This window comes from Macaca fascicularis, chromosome 6, assembly GCF_037993035.2.
Source record: "Macaca fascicularis isolate 582-1 chromosome 6, T2T-MFA8v1.1".
In the NCBI taxonomy this organism is placed as follows: domain Eukaryota; kingdom Metazoa; phylum Chordata; class Mammalia; order Primates; family Cercopithecidae; genus Macaca; species Macaca fascicularis.
The window spans coordinates 179,993,867-180,009,521 of NC_088380.1; the positions used below are offsets into that span (position 1 = coordinate 179,993,867).

General features: G+C 47.1%; 1 protein-coding gene across 2 annotated transcripts in view; it reads left to right on the top strand.

Annotated features, from left to right (window-relative positions):
- The window catches only part of BNIP1 (BCL2 interacting protein 1), a 33,664-nt gene extending 25,974 nt beyond the window's left edge, over positions 1 to 7,690 (top strand). The window contains exon 6 of one of the 2 annotated variants that reach the window (XM_073994734.1): positions 7,503 to 7,690. In XM_073994734.1, coding sequence (XP_073850835.1) covers positions 7,503 to 7,510 — 8 coding nt within the window. In that variant the 3' untranslated portion in view covers positions 7,511 to 7,690. Of the gene's footprint in view, positions 1 to 941; positions 1,123 to 7,502 lie in introns of those variants that run through there. The other variant, XM_073994733.1, reaches the window with a different exon arrangement.
- The last annotated feature ends 7,965 nt before the right edge of the window (positions 7,691 to 15,655 follow it).

Genomic DNA, 15,655 nt, shown 5'->3' on the forward strand with positions numbered 1-15,655 from the left:
GGATGCGGGGGTAAGCAAGAAATCAGGACCCAGGGACGGTGCAGAGTTTCCCAAATGGCAAAGGACTGAGAGGGGCAGAGCAGGCCCGGGCAGATTGGCCGTCTTTCCCGATCCATGGAAAAAAAGATGGGCAGAATTAGCTTAATGTGCAATGTTCTCTTTTTCTTATTCTTAAATTTTTGCTCTTCCCCTTCCTCCCCTGCAATCTTGTTTGCTGGCAAAGAGTACCCCTAGAAAAAATGAATCCATAGAATACCAAATGAATATGATGGAAGAAGGAGCATATGGATGGATGAATCATATGGATGGAAGGAGAATATGATGGATGAATCCGTTTTAGTCCGATACCCTGACTGGTATGAAGAACAAGAGTGCTCCTGGCAGAAATTTCATAATTTTTAAGAAAGTCATTCTTGGTTTGCAAGAGATAGCTTTTCCGTGGTATCTCCACTGCCACCTGAACAGGCTTCAGAAGCAATGGGTTAGAGGACCAAGAGGGTGTGAGCTGTCAGACTCTGCAAACTCCTGCTGCCATCCTGAGGGACCTCATCCTCCCATCCGTTCCCATATCTTATTGAGTGTGTACTAAAGCTACCCTCTGCTGCATCCTGTGGACAGAAGAGTAAGATCCCACCTGCCTTGCAGAGCCAACAGCTTGTCAGAGATTGACCTGAAGTCAGACAGACACACAAGAGGGTGTATTGAGACCCCATAGTGAATTCCAATTCACTATGCCTAAAGAAAAAAAATTAAGCTGAAAGCTGAGTCACACAAGAAATTGCCTTTCCTTTGGTTCCTAAGCAGATAGCTACAGATAAAAGGTTAAATATCTCCACCGGTGGCTACCCTATGTTCACCTTACCTTATGTAAAGTGCTAATTTACTGAGCACCAGAGAATTCATAATTGACCATCCCCCTACCTGCTCCTCCTCCCTTGCAGCCTGTGGATGACCATACACCCTCCCGCTTTCCCTTCCAGCCAGCTTTTCCTCTTTAAATATTGAAGGCCTCAAAATCATCCTCGGAGAAAGGCACAGACCACGGACTGTTTCTGTGATTCTGTGTTTTTATCTTCCAGGTATGTCCTTAACTTTGACAAAATAAACCTTGAAATTGATTGAGACCTGTTTCAGATACCTTTTGGTTTACAAAAGCAATATATATTAATTGTGGGAAAACTAGGAAATATATCTAACCAAAACAAATTTCTCCCCCAAAAGATAATATGGAGTCATAGTGCGGCCAGGCGCGGTGGCTCATGCCTATAATTCCAGCACTTTGGGAGGCCGGGGCAGGCAGATCACTTGAGGTCAGGAGTTCAAGACCAGCCTGGCCAACATGGTGAAACCCTGTCTCTACTAAAAATACAAAAATTAGCTGTGTGTGATGGTGTGTGCCTGTAATCCCAGCTACTCAGGAGGTTGAGATGGGAGAATCGCTTGAACCCAGGAGGCAGAGGTTGCAGCGAGCCAAGATTGCACCACTGCACTCCAGCCTGGGCGACAGAGAGAGAGAGAGAGGGAAAAAAAAAGTCATAATCCCATGTAGGGAGAATTGCCATTAACAGTTGGGAGTGGATTATGTGTCTTTTTCTTCTTTTCTCCCTCTTCTCCACCTTTGGTGTGATCATAACTTCGTCTCCTGGGCTCAAGCGATGCTCCAGGCTCAGCCTGCCAAGTAGCTGGGACTACAGACGAGAGCCACCATACCCAGCTAATTCTGATTTTTTGTAGAGACAGTTTCACCATGTTGCCTAGGCTGGTCTTGAACTCCAAAGCTCAAGCAATCCACTGGCCTCCACCTAGAATTTTTATGTAATAAACTTTACATAAACCGTACAATTTGGTGGGTTTTAGAATATGTAAACCACAGTCAAGATAACGAGCCTATTCCATATCCCCCAGAGTGGTTCCGGGACCCTTTGGAACCTGTGTGTCCTCACTGTCCCCCACCCATTCCCACACTGTCTCCAGATCTCCCGGACCTGCTTTCTAACACCCTAGACTAGTTTACATTTGATCATTTACTATAAATGGATCACACAGGATGCACCAGTTTTGGGGGTGTGGCTTCTTTCACTCGGTATAATTATTTTGAGGTTCATGTGTGTTGTTGAATGTATGGATAATTCTCTCCGTTTTGTTGCATAGTAGTGTTCCATTGCATGGCTGTATCAGCTTGTTTATTCATTCCCCTGTTGATGGACATTTGATTATTTCTGGTTTTTGCTATTACAAGTAAAGCTCATATGAACATTCATGTACAAGCCTTTGCATGGACCTACACTTTCATCTGGATTCAGTGAAACACCTGGAGCATATTGGTTGAGTCATATGATAAGTGTGTGTTTAACTTTATAAGAAACTCCCAAACTGTTCCCAGAGTAGTTACATCATTTACAGTCCCACTGTGTGAGAAAGTTCTAGTTACTTTATGTCCTTACCAACACCGGTATTGTCAGCCTTTTACATTTTAGCCATTCTGGGCTGGGCGCGGTGGCTCACGCCTGTAATCCCAGCACTTTGGGAGGCTGAGGCGGGCGGATCACTTGAGGCCTGGAGTTCGAGACCAGCCTAGTTAACATGGTGAAACCCTGTCTCTACTAAAGATACAAAAATTAGCTGGACATGGTGACAGGCGCCTGTGATCCCAGCTACTTGGGAGGCTGAGGCAGGAGAATCGCTTGAATCCAAGAAACAGAGGTTGCAGTGAGCCGAGATCACACCACTGCACTCCATCCTAGGCAACAGAGTGAGACTCTGTCTCAAAAAAAAAAAAAAAAAAAGCCCTTCTGGTGGGTGTGTTGGAGTCTTTATTGTGTTTATTGTGGCTTTAGTTTGCATTTCCTAAGGATAATGATGTTATGTGCTTATTCACTGGCCACATATCTTCTTGGATGAAGTGTCTTGCTATGGTCTGAATGTTTGTGATTTCCTCTCCCTGTCCTAATTAATATGTTGAGATCCTAACCCCCAAGGTGAGGGTAGTAGAAGGTGTGGCCTTTGGGAGGTGGGATTAGGCCATGAGGGTGGAGCCCTCATGAATGGGATTAGTGCCCTTATAAAAGAGGCCCAAAGAGGCCCTAGAGAGACCCCTGACCCCTTCCACCATGCAAGGACACAGCAAGAAGGTGTCATCTAGGAACCAGGAAGTTGGCCCTCGCCAGACACTGAATCTGTCAGTGTCTTACTCTTGGACATCCCAGCCTCCAGGACTGTGAGAAATTTGTTTCTGTTGTTTGCAAGCCACCCAGTTTATGGTATTTTGTTATCTCAGCTTGAATGGACTAAGATATGTCTTTTCAAAAAAAAAGTGTTTTTTTTTTTGAAATGGAGTCTTGCTTTGTTGCCCAGGCTGGAGTGCAGCAGTGCTATTTCGGTTCACTGCAACCTCCACCTCCCGAGTTCAAGCAACTCTCCTGCCTCAGCCTCCTGAGTAGCTGGTATTACAGGTGTGTGCCACCATGCCGGGCTAATTTTTGTATTTTCAGTAGAGAAGAGGTTTTGCCATGTTGGCCAGGCTGGTCTTGAACTCCTGGTCTCAAGTGATCCACCTGCCTTGGCCTGTCAAAGTGCTGGGATTACAGGCGTGAGCCAATGCACCCAGCCCTTTTCAAATATTTTGAGCATTTTTTAATTAGGTTAGTTGGTTTCTTCTTGTTGAGTTGTAAGAGTTGAGTATTAGTTGGGTTAGCTTATCTCCTTTTCCATCAAAAGCTTTATAATTAATACACAAGCACGGCCATGAGCTTCTTATATCTCCTTCCAAACATGTTCTTTTATATCCACAAAAGCAGGCTCAGGCTTAGCCTTTGGGTGGGATGCAGCGATGCAGCACACCTGCCAGCCTCTCTGCTGACAGGTGGCACCTTCTCTACCAATTGTTAAGTACTTTGCCCCTGTATTCAAGTATCTGTGAGTTTATGTGTATATATGTGTATACATGTGTGAACATAAAATTATCCAAATGGAAGATTGCCGTGCACACAGTCTTGCACTGTCATCAGTGTATCTTGGTGATCCTCCGTTTCAGTTTCCACAGAGCTGCCACGTTCTGTTTTATTTTTTTTTTGAGACAGAATCTTGGTCTGTCACCCAGGCTGGAGTGCAGTGGTGTGATCTTGACTCACTGCAACCTCTGCCTCCCGGGTTCACGCCATTTTCCTGCCTCAGCCTCCCGAGTAGCTGGGATTACAGGCGCCCACTACCAAGCCCAGCTGTTTTTTTTTTTTTTTTTTTTTTTTAAGTAGAGATGAGGTTTCACCGTGTTAGCCAGGATGGTCTTGATCTCCTGACCTCGTGATCCGCCTGCCTCCCAAAGTGCTGGGATTACAGGCGTGAGCCACCTCACCCAGCCAGAGCTGCCACATTCTTTCAAACGCCTGCATGGTGTCCCACTGAGACACATTGTAAATAATTTACTCTGTAGGCCAGGCGTGGTGGCTCACGCCTATAATCCCAGCACTTTGGGAGGCCAAGGCAGGTAGATCACCTGAGGTCAGGAGTTTGAGACCATCCTGACTAACATGGTGAAACCCCGTCTCTATTAAAAATACGAAATTAGCTGGGCGTGGTGGCAGGCGCCTGTAATCTCAGCTACTTGGGGAGGCTGAGGCAGGAGAATTGCTTGAACCTGGGAGGCGGAGGTTGCAGTGAGCCAAGATCATGCCATTGCACTCCAGCCTGGGCAACAAGAGCGCATCTCCATCTCAAAATAATAATAATAATAATAATTTACTCTGTTCTCTATTGATGGACACTGATACGGTTTGGCCGTGCATCCCCTCCAAATCGCATGTTGAAATGTGATCTCCTGTGTTGGAGGTGAGACCTAGTGGGAGGTGTTTGGGTCATGCGGGCAGATTCCTTCATGAATGGCTTGGTGCCTTCCCTGTGGTGATGAGTTCAAGAGAGATCTGTTTAAAAAGAGACGCCAGGTGCAGTGGCTCATGCCTGTAATCCCAGCACTTTGGGAGGCCAAGGCAGGGAGATCCCCTGAGGGCAGGAGTTCAAGACCAGCCTGGCCAACATGGTGAAACTCTGTCTCTGCTAAAAATACAGAAATTAGCTGGGTGTGGTGGTGCGCACCTGTAATCCCAGCTACTTGGGAGGCTGAGGCACAAGAATCGATTGAACCCGGGAGGCGGAAGTTGCAGTGAGCTGAGATCACACCACTGCACTTCGGCCTGGGTGACAGAGCAAGACTCTGCCTCAAAAAAAAAAAAAAGGTATCTGGAACCCACTCCCCCGCCCCCTCCTTGCCGTGTGATACACCTGTTTCCCCTTCACCTTTTGTTATAAGTGGAAGCTTCCTGGGGCCTCATCAGAAGCAATGCCTGCTCCATGCTTCCTGTACAGCAGGTCGAACTGTGAGCCAAATAAAACTCTTTTCTCTGTAAAGTACCCAGTCTCGCGTGTTCCTTTATAGTAATGCAAACGGACTCACACAGATACTTAGATTTTTTCTAATACAACATCATTTTTTAATGATTCTGTCGTACTCCATGATACATTTCACCAATGCTGTAGTTCAAAGGGTGTTTCAGTTAACTTTTTTCCTGCTGCTTTAATAATGCTCCGTTACTATCTTTATATATACACACTTTTTTTCCCAGCCTAGATTATTTCAGGCTCTTTGCTAACTGTTGGAAGATGGAGACTGTGCACATTCAACATCCAGTCAATCATCTTGGTGGTCCATGGTCAGCATCTCATGGTTTGTGCAAACACTCTGGAGATGCTGCACACGGTGGTGGAAAGAGAAGGTGGGGTTGTAATCAAAGAAGCATTTTGCATGCGGCCAGGCATGGTGGCTCACGCTTGTAATCCTAGCACTTTGGGAGGCCTAGGTGGGCAGATTGCCTGAGCTCAGGAGTTCGAGACCAGCCTGGGCAACATGGTGAAACCCCGTCTCTACTAAGCTACAAAAAAAATTAGCCAGGTATGGTGACGTGCGTCTGTAATCCCAGCTACTTGGGAGGCTGAGGCAGGAGAATTGCTTGAATCTGGGAGGCAGCGGTTGTAGTGAGCCAAGATCATGCCGCTGCACTCCAGCCTGGGTGACAGGGAGACTCTGTCTCCAAAAAAAAAAAACAAAAAGCATTGCAATCTTGGGTTTCACATTTCCTTTTTCTTATTGACAGCTTTATGGAGATAAAATTCACATACCATACAATTCACCCATGTAAGGTGTTCGATTCAATGGTTTTTAGTATATTCACAGAGTTGGCAACCATCACCACAGTCAACATTTTCATCGCCTCAATGATTCTGTGCTTTTTAACTGTCACCCTCTGTGCTAGACTCTTCTTCCAGAGGATGCTCAGACCAGCCTGCTTCTCTTAATGCAGTGGTCCCCAACCATTTTGGCAGACAATTTTTCCGTGGACAGAGGTGGGGGTGGGGATGGTTTTGGGATGTGACGTTAGGCATCATAAAGAGCATACAGCCTAGATCCCTTGCATGTGCGGTTCACAATAGGGTTCTCGCTCCTATGAGAATCTAATGCCGCCGCTGATCTGACAGGGGGTAGAGCTCAGGCGGTAGTGCTCGCTGATGGCTCACCTCCTGCTGGGCCACCCAGTTCCTAACAGGCCATGAATTGGTACTGATTCGAGGTCGGGGTTGGGGACCCCTGTCTTAATGGGCTTCTGTGCCCTTGGCGAGTTCTGCAAGGTGCTTGTCAGAGAGGCTGTTGAGGCCTGGGAAGCCCTGGTGGGCAGGGATTACTGGGAGTCAGGGCACAGACCAGAAGCTGGTCTCAGTCTGTTCAAGGCAGGATGATCTGTTGACTGGGAAGCCTCAAAGGCACTCAGCTGTTGGGAGTCAGGAAATAGAAACAGTCAATGAGGGATGAAAGGATGCCCTACAGCACCTCAAAATCCCCGACGGGAGGCTGAAACAATGAGAGGGCAGTTCTTGCCCACCGGAGTGGCAACGATGAAAATGACTGAGAATTATTCGGTGTTGCCAAAGGTGTGGGTAAATGGGAACAAGCATCCCTCCTTATCCAAATCCTGAAACTTGCAGGATACTGAATTTTCTGAGAGCCAGAGGCTATACCATCCTTTATTTAAATGGGTTTTAAATAAGTGTCCTCTTCATCCAAAAATTCCAACCCATTTCCCCCAAATATGACTATGCAGTCTTAAACATCTAGATGCACAACTCATCAAAAACTTCCACAAAATATAAATCATTTGAACAACTGTTTCATGTATAAAGTGGTATGTTTGTGTTCAGTAAAAATAATATACAGTATTGCCCGGGCATGGTGGCTCACACCTATCTATAGTCTCAGCACTTTGGGAGGCTGAGATGGGAGGATTGCTTGAGCCCAGGAGTTTGACAGCAGCCTGGGAAACATTGCAAGACTCCATCTTTACAAAAATGAAAACAAACAAAAATTAATATCATATAGTCATAAGTAGAAATGACATTTTTCTTCCATATTTGTTTGGTATTGATTTATTATTATTTGTCACTTTCAACTTCTCTCCTAGGTTCCTGAGGAGATACACTGTCTTCAGAAGCTGTTCTACATCTCTTTTTTTTTTTTTTTTTTGAGACGGAGTTTCACTCTTTTGTCCCAGGCTGGAGTGCAATAGTGTGATCTTGGCTCACTGCAACCTTCGCCTCCCAGGTTCAAGCAATTCTCCCACCTCAGCCTCCCAAGTAGCTGGGATTACAGGTGCCCGTCACCATGCCCAGCTAATTTTTTTGTAGTTTTAGTAGAGATGGGGTTTCACCATCTTTGCTAGGCTGGTCTTGAACTCCTGACCTCATGATCCACCCGCCTTGGCCTCCCAAAGTGCTGGGATTACAGGTGAGAGCCACCGCGCCCGGCCTGTTCTACTTCTTAAGAAGACATGTTCACTTCATTGCATGGGGTGTTGGATATGATAGTGCCTGATAGGTTTAAACACTGCGAGCATGAACAGCGACCCTGAAGACTCGAGGCACAGCCACACACCCCGCCTCCTCCTGCCCAGGCTCCTGCACAGCTTCAGTGTCTGCTGGTACCCACGTGCAAATTCCTCACAGGGACTTTCCCATTCAACTGGTGAATTTGGTGTAACAATGTTTGCAAGCTGTCACAGTGATTCTTCAGCTGGTGAGTGCCACTTACCACCTTCCTTCTCCTCTAGGTGAGGATGAACTGCTGTCGTTTCTAAGAAGGACAGTTTGGCAATAACTGTTTGAGATACACAATGTGCATTCTTTTTACAAAGAATTCCACTTTTAGGCATGTGTCCACAGAAATATCTGCACGTGTGCCAGAAGAAGCATGTGCAATAGTGTGCTAGCAAAACACTGGACAAAGTCTAGATGTCTGCTAACTGGGGACATTGGGGAGCCCTTCCATACTTTATTTATTTATTTTATTTTATTTTATTTTATTTTATTTTGAGACAGGGTCTCACTCTGTCACCCAGGCTGGAGTGCAGCAGTGCGATTTCAGCTCACTGCAACCTCTGCCTCCTGGGTTCAAGCGATTCTCATACCTCACTCTCTCAAATAGCTGGGATTACAGGCATGTGCCACTATGCCCTGCTAATTTTTGTATTTTTAAAAGTGGAGACGGGGTTTCACCATGTTGGCCAGTCTGGTCTCAAACTCCTAGCCTCAAGTGATCTGTCCACCTCAGCCTCCCAAAGTACAGGGATTACAGGCGTGAGCCACCACGCCCGGCCCACTCCGTACTTTCCGAGACATCCATGCTGTGGGGTACAAGGCAGAGTGAGGAAGCCTGAGAAGACCGTCTGCGCAGCCGTGATGAGCCCTCCAGGACACACTGCTCTGGGAACAAAGGACGCCAGAACCCGACTTCAAGAATGAAGCCATTCCTGTAAGATCATCCACGTTTACAACAAAGCAATCTGTTTTCATATAGGTGTATGTGTGTGTAAATGTGTCAAATGGACAACAGGACAACGTAACCCACTTAACATTGGTGGTGCTGTCTCTAAGGAGGCGGTAGCTGGCCGGGGTGTGGGAGAAGGAGGATTTTCTTTATAACTCTACAGGCCTAATGTATGACTTTTTACAATGATAATGGATTCATGTGCTATTTCATTTAAGTAAATCAATTAATAAGTAAGCAGGCCAGGTGCAGTGGCTCACGCCTGTAATCCCAGCGCTTTGGGAGGCTGAGTCGGGCAGATCACTTGAGGTCAGGAGTTGGAAACCAGCCTGGCCAACACGGTGAAACCCCCATCTCTACTAAAAATACAAAAATTAGCCGGATGTGGTGGTGGGCACCTGTAATCCCAGCTACTCAGGAGGCTAAGGCAGGAGAATGGCTTGAACCCAGGAGGTGGAGGTTGCAGTGAGCTGAGATAGTGCCACTGCACTCCAGCCTGGGTGGCAGAGCAAGACTCCATCTCAAAAAAAAAAAAAAAAAAGATAAGTAAGCAAAAGCAAAAACAAAACACAACAGATGGAAGGCAAGTGCTTACCTCACAGACTGTGATGAGGGCTGAGAGAAGGTTGTCGTGTCCCGGCCTCCAGGGCCCTCAGCCAGACTGGTCACTTGTACCAAGTCCATGTGGAAAGGCCACTGGTGGCTGGGAGTGCAGAGCTCAGAATCAAGTGGGCAGTGGTCAGGAAGGACAGAGCTGGGGGGTGTCCACCTCTGCTCAGTGCCCGAGGGGTGGATGAGGTTCTTGCAGAGTGCATGTGGGAAGAGAAAAATGCTCTGAGGTTGACTCTAGGGCACATGATGATGAAGGGCAGTGGGCGAAAGGAACTAGCAGAAAAGGCCCTGGAAGGTGCAAGGAACCCTGGAGGGGGTGGGGAACCAGGCGGTCCCACAGGCAAGCAGAGAGGAGGAGGGGAGTGTCTTGGTGTCAACGGTGAGGGAAGGCCCAGGAGGCTGAGGTCTGAGGAGAGACTGTTCTATCAACCTCTGGGGGTGCCCTCTGGGGTGCCCAGAGCAGTTTCAGTGTGTGGGGAGGGCAGAGGACAGCTCAAAAAGGGACATGTGTTTGTGAAGCCTGTCATTGTGGACTGTTCTGTCACAAAGTCTCATGAGTTGAGCAGAAGGGAGACTGAGTGAGGAGGAGGCTGAGAAAGGAGGCCCATTTCATAAAGTGAGAAAAGGGGATTTACTAGGGAAGACGATACGGGGGTTCCTCAAAAATATAGAATTATCACCCAACCCAGCAATTCCACTCCTGGGTATGTACCCCAAAGCATTGCAAGCAGAGACTCAAACACATGTTTGCGCACCCATGTTCATAGCAGCATTATTCACAGCCGCCAAAAGCTGGAAGAAACCCACGTGTCCATCAACGGAGGAAGGAATGCATGAACAAAGTGTGGTCTATTCACACAATGGAATATCATTCAGCCTTCAAAAGGAAGGAAGTTCTGATACATCCTACAACATGGGTGAACCTTAAAGGTGTTACACAAGGTGAAATAAGCCAGACACAAAGGACAAACACTGTATGATAAAGTCAAAGTGATAGAAACAGAAAGTAGAACAGAGGTTAGCAGGGAGTGGGGGGATAAGAAAGTGGGGAGTTATTGTTTAAAATGGGTAGAGTTTCAGTTCAGGAAGGTAAAAGCGCTCTGGATGGGTCGTGGTGCCGGTTGCACAGCGACGTGAATGCCACTAAACTGCACACTTGGAGATGGCTAGCACGGTCAATTTCACAGCTGCAGTTGGTTCTGATTTTATTTGTTCTCACTTCTCACACTCCCAGAAACCGCCTCTAATAGATCAGGGGCACCAGCAGCCGCCAGGCAGAGCCCCTCCCCAGGTCCAGGCTTCTGGGTTCTGATGACCCTGACCTCTCCCCGCTGCCCATCGTCCTGTAGGAGTGGCAGCTGCTCCCTTCAGTGACTCTTTGTATAAGTTCAATATTCACTTTCGTTTTGCCTTTTGGATTGTTTGCCATGGCCATTTGCTCCTCTGTTTAGTCCCTATATTAAATTCTCTCTATTGAGAAAAAAAGGTAAATTTTATTTTATGTTGTGTATGTTTTATTGCAATGCATTTGTTGTTGTTGTTGTTGTTTTGAGACAGAGTCTTACTCTGTTGCCCAGGCTGGAGTGCAGTGGCACAATCTCAGCTCACTACAACTTCTACCTCCCAGTTTCCAGTGATCCTCCTGCCTCAGTCCCCCAAGCTGGGATTACAGGCATGTACCACCACGTCTGGCTAAGTTTTGTATTTTTAGTAGAGACGAGTTTTCACCATGTTGGCCGGGCTGGTCTCAAACTCCTGACCTCAGGTGATCTCCTTGCCTCGGCCTCCCAAAGCACCGGGATTACAGGAGTGAGCCACTGCACCTGGCCTGCAATGTCTTTTTTTTTTTTTTATTTAAGTGGAAGGGACATTTTGGGGACATCCTGGAGGGGCTTCCAGGTTTAAGGGAGAGTGGCGGAATCCTGGGCAGCTCTGGGACCAGGTCCTGCCTCAGAGACTCACCCCTGCCTCCACCCAGGCCTCCACTCCTGCCCTCCTCCCATCTCTGTGGACCTCTAGAAGCAGCTTCTCCTCAGCCTCTTCACAACAGGATACATGGCCATTAAGGGGATAGAGGGAGCAGTCTCCTAAACCTAGTAAGAAAGATCCCAGGCAAGGGATTCATGGGATGCAGAAACTGGAACCTCAAAGTTGTGTTCAAACCTCCTTATCCCCGTTATCATCACCTCTGGAGGATGACCCTTCTACTTCCAAAATGAGCTTTCTTTTGGCCTTCCCTTTCCTTTTTGCCTCCTGCCCTGATCTGACGTTGGCTGGCTTATTACAGACTCCTTCTGAGTTATCTCCCTACCCCAGGCTTAAGGGATGGGTTTACTTAAGGGGAAGAAACCTAGCACATTCCAAGAATGTGAAGGAAGGGAAGAGGAAGGATAACAGATTGGGCGAGGTCATGAAGGAGGCAAAATGTCTCCAGACTCAGTGGAGGATTCAACATGGAAATGAGGTTCAAGTTCAGCACCAAGGGCATCTGTGGGGGAGATGTGCTGTTTTGGCTTCCCTTTCATGAGGAGACGAGGTCTTCTGCTGAGAGCACAGGGTCTAAGGTGGAGTTCAGTGCTGAGAAGATGCACAAAACGGGGACTGAGAGGCCAGTGGGTAGGATGACTGGTTGGTGTTAGAATACCACTGGGGTGCTTGGGAACTTTGGTTCAAGAAAGCACTGTGCAGTCCTTTTAAAAGATGTCTGAAAGTTTATTAACAGTCCACTCAAAAGGTGGAGTCTAAGTCTTCTCCCCTTGAATATGGTTGACTTGCTTCTAATAATAGGCTGTGGTCAAGGTGACGCTGTGTGATATCTGGGACTAGGAGAGAAGGCAATATAGCATCTCCCTGGTTCTCTTTCTTGGGACACTCACCCTTGGAACCCGGCCACCGATGCTGTGAGGAAGCCTGGGCCACATGGGGAGGCCACTTGCTGGTGTTGTAGCTCAGCTGCGCTCCCAGTCAGCAGCCAGCATCAAATGCCAGACACATGAGCAAGCTCCTCACTGACTCCAGCACCAGCCACCATCTGACTGCAACTGCAGGAAAGACCTCAAGGAAGAGGCGCCCTGCTGAGCCCAGCCAATCCCCAGAAGCAGGAGAGAGAATTGTGATGAATGGATGTTGTTCCTTGATGCCACTAAGTTTGGGGTGATTCGTTAGGCTGCACTAGATAACTGGAGCATGCTGCTATACCACTGTCAGAAAGTCAGTTTCTTTGGTTGGTTTTGTCCTTATTGATTGAATATCAGGTTTTTTTTTTTTTTTTTTTTTTCTGATAATAAAAGTGATACATGCTCATTTTAGAAAATTTGGAAAACTGGAAACATTCTGAAGAAGGAAAAAAAATGTCCTGAAAACCACGATACCCAGAAATAATCACTGGCACACAATAGGTGATCAATATTTACAGAATAGGTGAAGGAACCTGATGAGTGGAGGGTATTTGGTTTGACCCCTCCTCCTCCCCACAGTTGGGCATTTAGGTTGTTTGCAGGTTTTTAGAGTGGTAAATTCTTTCCTTTTTCTTTTGCAGCCACATTAGATGATAAAAATGTTCGATTCTTTTTTTTTAGGTAATTTTTTTATTTTTATGGATTTAGGGGTACAAGGGCAGTTGTATTACATGGACATATTGTGTGATGGCAAAATCTGAGCTTTTAGTGTTCTCCTCACCCTGAGTAGTGTACATTGTTAAGAAGTAGTCCATTCTTGACTTCCGGAGTTCACTGTGTCAAGCAAGAGAGAAGGGAAATAGAGTGAATTAATGTCAGGCAAGCCACCAAGTCCCACCATGAGGTTTGGAACCTCAAACATTAAGTCTTTCCCAGGCAGAGAAGCATTTTCCAGAGCTCCCAGCTTCTTCCTACCTAGAGCGCTGATTCACCCCAGAGGACACGGTGGGTCAGGAAAGAGATTGCAAACATTTTCCTTCTGGAGAATGAATTTATACAGGAAGGAAATCTTCTGTGATAAAGTTTACGTCCATCTTTCAGCCTCACCGCTCACATTAGACAGCATCATGTTGACTTCAAACACTCCTACACAGCAAATGTGGGCACTGCCGTCTGCTACTCTCTGGAACAAATGTGGTTGTATGATCCCAGGGCCTACGAGGAATGTGGCAGATAAATGCAGCAACCAAACCCAAATTATTTACCATTTTCTAAACCAAAAACCTGGAAAGGGGATAGCAGAGATACTCTTGAGCAGATCATGTTAATGATCCACAATTTTATCAAACCTGCAACTACAAACACTTCCAATTCCATCTGGCTTGAAAGACGCCTCTCACAAAGTTAATGTTTTTTCTTGTGCATATTTTAGTACATTTGGAATTGCTTTCTTCCCCTGTTTTGTAGCAGTGACGTAACTGGTAAAATAGGTGTGAGGCAGGGTTTGAGGTGGATCCCCCTGGCTAATCAGAAGTACTTCCCTCCTTTTTTTAGGGAAGTGGGCCTAGCTAAGCAGAGATGAGATTTTTTGGTTCTGATAGGGATGGCCTAGGAGAAGGACCCTTACTTTTCCCCACTGGGTAGAGAGGGCAGGGGTTGAGGGACAAATGCCCTGCAGTGGGGATCTGTCTGTCCAGCACCCATTCCCTTTCATCTGGGATCAACATCTAGTTTTCTTTTGAGAAACCAGCCTCCCAACCATTCCTCCCCAACTCAGTCCATGTGGGGACAAAGCTGACCCAACAACCCCTGATGCCAGGGTTGAGGAGGTGACCCAGATGGTCAGGGTCAGAGCGATTGGCTCACATAACAAACTAGACAACTGAGCATCAGTCCTCGGATGTTTCCTGGAATTTGGAGGAAAACAGCATTCTCTTTCTCTAGGGTCACCAAGCTGCCAGGAAGGGATCCTGGAGCTACGGTGAGACCATCTTTAGGGGAGCCTGTCTAAGAGGAGAGCAGAGCTGAGAGGCAGAGAGACAGCATCCTATTCACATAATTTGAGCCCCTGGATCCAGCCATGCCTGAAACCCATAATATCTCTGGTCTTCCTATTTAGGCCGGCCAAAAACTAATTTCTTTTACTTGGGTTTCTGTCACAACCCAATGGGTCCTTAGTACTATAACCCCTGTGTGCCTTATTGGAAGAGGGAGAGATTAAGAGAGATGAAACGGGCAGGCCAGCCATCCCCCTAGTTAGGCTTCCAGAGAGGAGGCCTCCACATCAGTATGGTCAAAAGTATAAACGTGTCTGTCCAGAGCTCTTCCTGCAGAAGGCCCAGGCATGGGCCTTTGTGGCTTACTTTTACCAGCATCATTTTGATTGACTGTGAACTGGTATAAATATTGCTCAAAATCCAGAGCTGGAATAAAAATTGCCCCCAAATCTGGGATTTGGCCCTTCTTTTTAATTTTTATGTATTTATTTTTGAGACAGGATCTTGCTGTGGAGTGCAGTGGCGCGATCATGGCTCACTGTAGCCTCAACCTTCTAGGTTCGAGGGATCCTCCCACCTCAGTCTGCTGAGTAGCTGGAACTGCAGGTGCATGCCACCCAACCATACCTGGCTAATTTTTAATTTTTTTTTGTAGAGACAGAGTCCCACTATGTTGCCCAGGCTGGTCTCCAACTTCTGGGCTCAAAGGATCCTCCAGCCTCGGCCTCCCAAAGTGTTGGGATTACAGATATGAGTCACTGTGTCCAGCTGGATTTGGCCCTCCTTGACATCAAGCCTGTTCCTCAGCTTCGCTGCAGGCACTGACCCAGACCAGGTCTCCCTGAGCACAGTAGATAAGTGAAGGATGCCTACGTGAGTCAGGCCAGTGACCAAGAATAAAGAAACTGATGTCGGCCGGGCGTGGTGGGTTAGGCCTGGAATCCCAGCACTTTGGGAGACCGAGGCGGGTGGATCACCTGAAGTCAGGAGTTCGAGACCAGCCCGACCAATATGGTGAAACCCTGTCTCTACTAAAATTACAAAAATTAGCCAGGCATGGTTGCAGGAGCCTGTAATCTGAGCTACTCAGGAGGCTGAGGCAGGATAATTGCTTGAACCTGGGAGGCGGAGGTTGCAGTGAGCCGAGATCCTGCCACTGCACTCCAGCCTGGGCGACAGAGCAAGACTCCATCTCAAAAAAAAAAAAAAGAAACTGGCTGTCAAAACCCTTGCCAACCCCAGGTGAGTTCTGCCACCTCCATTCCCTATTTTGGTTGCAACCAAGT